Here is a 1675-nt window from a genome sequence, read left to right as displayed (position 1 = left end):
CCTGAATCTAATACACACCACAATACTTTGAAAGCTAAAACAGAAAGCAAGGGTTTAAATAAATACACACACACACACACACACACACAGGTTGACATTACAAAGTTTATTCTAATAGTTTTAAAAAGAAACACTAGAATCTTGTAACTCTACTTTTATACTAAGTGCTTTTTCCCATTGACATTCAGTATCCACTCACATTCAGAATATCTATTCATTTGCCTGATTTGTGGTCTTCAACACATTCTACCGTGCATGCTATAGAATTTATTTATTACTAAGCTTATGATAAATATCAATCCTTCAGGAAAGGAGAAAGTTTCTGTTCTTTTCTTCTCAATTACAGCATTTGGAATAGTGACGGACATGCAGAAGGTAATTTTTCAATATATGTTGAATATATATGTGCTTACTACATTTTTTTTCTGTAGGCACACAGAGCAGGGTACAAAGCTAGTAATGTACTATAGGAATCATATCGTTCATCAAACTTTAAAAAATATATTGCGTATATTTTTCCATGTCCTATGTAGGGCATATTTTACATCTTTGTTCCTCAAACTATAGATCAAGGGATTCAACATGGGAATAACCAGAGTGTAACATATAGAAGTCACTTTATCAGTGTTGAAGGAATGACTGGACTTGGGCTGAACATACATAAAGATCAAAGTCCCATAGAATACTACGACCACTATCAGGTGGGATGCGCAGGTAGCAAAGGCCTTGCGCCGACCTTCTGCAGAGTTCATCCTGAGAATGGTGATAAGGATGAGCAGGTAAGAGACAAGAACTACTAGAAGGGATGAAATCAAATCAAAAGTTGCTAAAATGAGAATGATCAATTCAGTTTCGTGTGTGTTTGAGCAGAGCAAAGATAATAAGGGGATACAGTCACAGTAGAAATGACTGATAACATTGTAGCCACAGAAGGTTAAGTTAAAAATCTTTATGGTGACCAGAAGTGAAACAAATGTGCTGTAGAGATAAGGGATTGTCACCAGTGCTCGACATACCCTTTGGGACATGATGGCTGCATAGAGCAGAGGGTTACATATAGCCACATAGCGGTCATAGGACATGGCTGATAGAATGAAAAGCTCACAAACAATGAACACGAGAAAGAAAGCGAGCTGTATAGCACAAAAATAATAAGAAATTCTATTTTCATCCACAAGAAAATTCACCAACATTTTGGGTCCCACGGTTGTTGAGTGACCAAGATCCGTGATAGCCAGGTGTCTGAGGAAAAAGTACATTGGTGTTTGTAGCTTGGAGTCCACCATGGTGAGGATGACTATGCCCAAGTTGCCCACCATTGAGATCATGTAGATGATGAGGAACAGCACAAACAATGGAACCTGCAGCTCAGGGTGGTCTGTGATTCCCATTAGGATGAATTCATTCAGTATTGTTGTATTGTGTTTATCCATCTGAAGACTATAAGGAAACCTATTCTGGATAGAGACATTGGAAGAATCAATAACTTTTATGTAGTGTCAACAGGTATGTTTTTAGTATACAAACCCAGTTTACCCACTGAATAAGACAGATTCAAACTTTTTAATATTGGTATTTATAGATAAACCACCACCCACAAACAAAGCATATGGACATAGAGACAGAGAGATGGTGAAAGGAAAAGATGGAGAGAAAGAAAGCTAACTGGTTACCA

General features: G+C 37.4%; 2 protein-coding genes across 2 annotated transcripts in view; both read right to left on the bottom strand.

Annotated features, from left to right (window-relative positions):
• Nucleotides 1-485: 485 nt before the first annotated feature.
• Nucleotides 486-1433, bottom strand: LOC102814702 (olfactory receptor 8K3-like). The gene has a single exon (XM_006878134.1). It carries the CDS (start codon nt 1431-1433, stop codon nt 486-488), a length of 948 nt encoding a protein of 315 aa, XP_006878196.1.
• A 19-nt stretch (nt 1434-1452) lies between these two features.
• The window catches only part of LOC102814322 (olfactory receptor 8K3-like), an 897-nt gene continuing 674 nt past the window's right edge, over nt 1453-1675 (bottom strand). Inside the window, exon 2 of the mRNA XM_006878133.1 lies at nt 1453-1457. Within this exon, the coding sequence (XP_006878195.1) occupies nt 1453-1457 (5 nt within the window). The remainder of the gene's footprint in view (nt 1458-1675) is intronic.

Source organism: Chrysochloris asiatica, unplaced genomic scaffold (assembly GCF_000296735.1).
Source record: "Chrysochloris asiatica unplaced genomic scaffold, ChrAsi1.0 scaffold06750, whole genome shotgun sequence".
Taxonomy (NCBI): domain Eukaryota; kingdom Metazoa; phylum Chordata; class Mammalia; order Afrosoricida; family Chrysochloridae; genus Chrysochloris; species Chrysochloris asiatica.
Note: the sequence above shows the minus strand (reverse complement) of the source record. Positions and strands in the feature narration are given on the sequence as shown.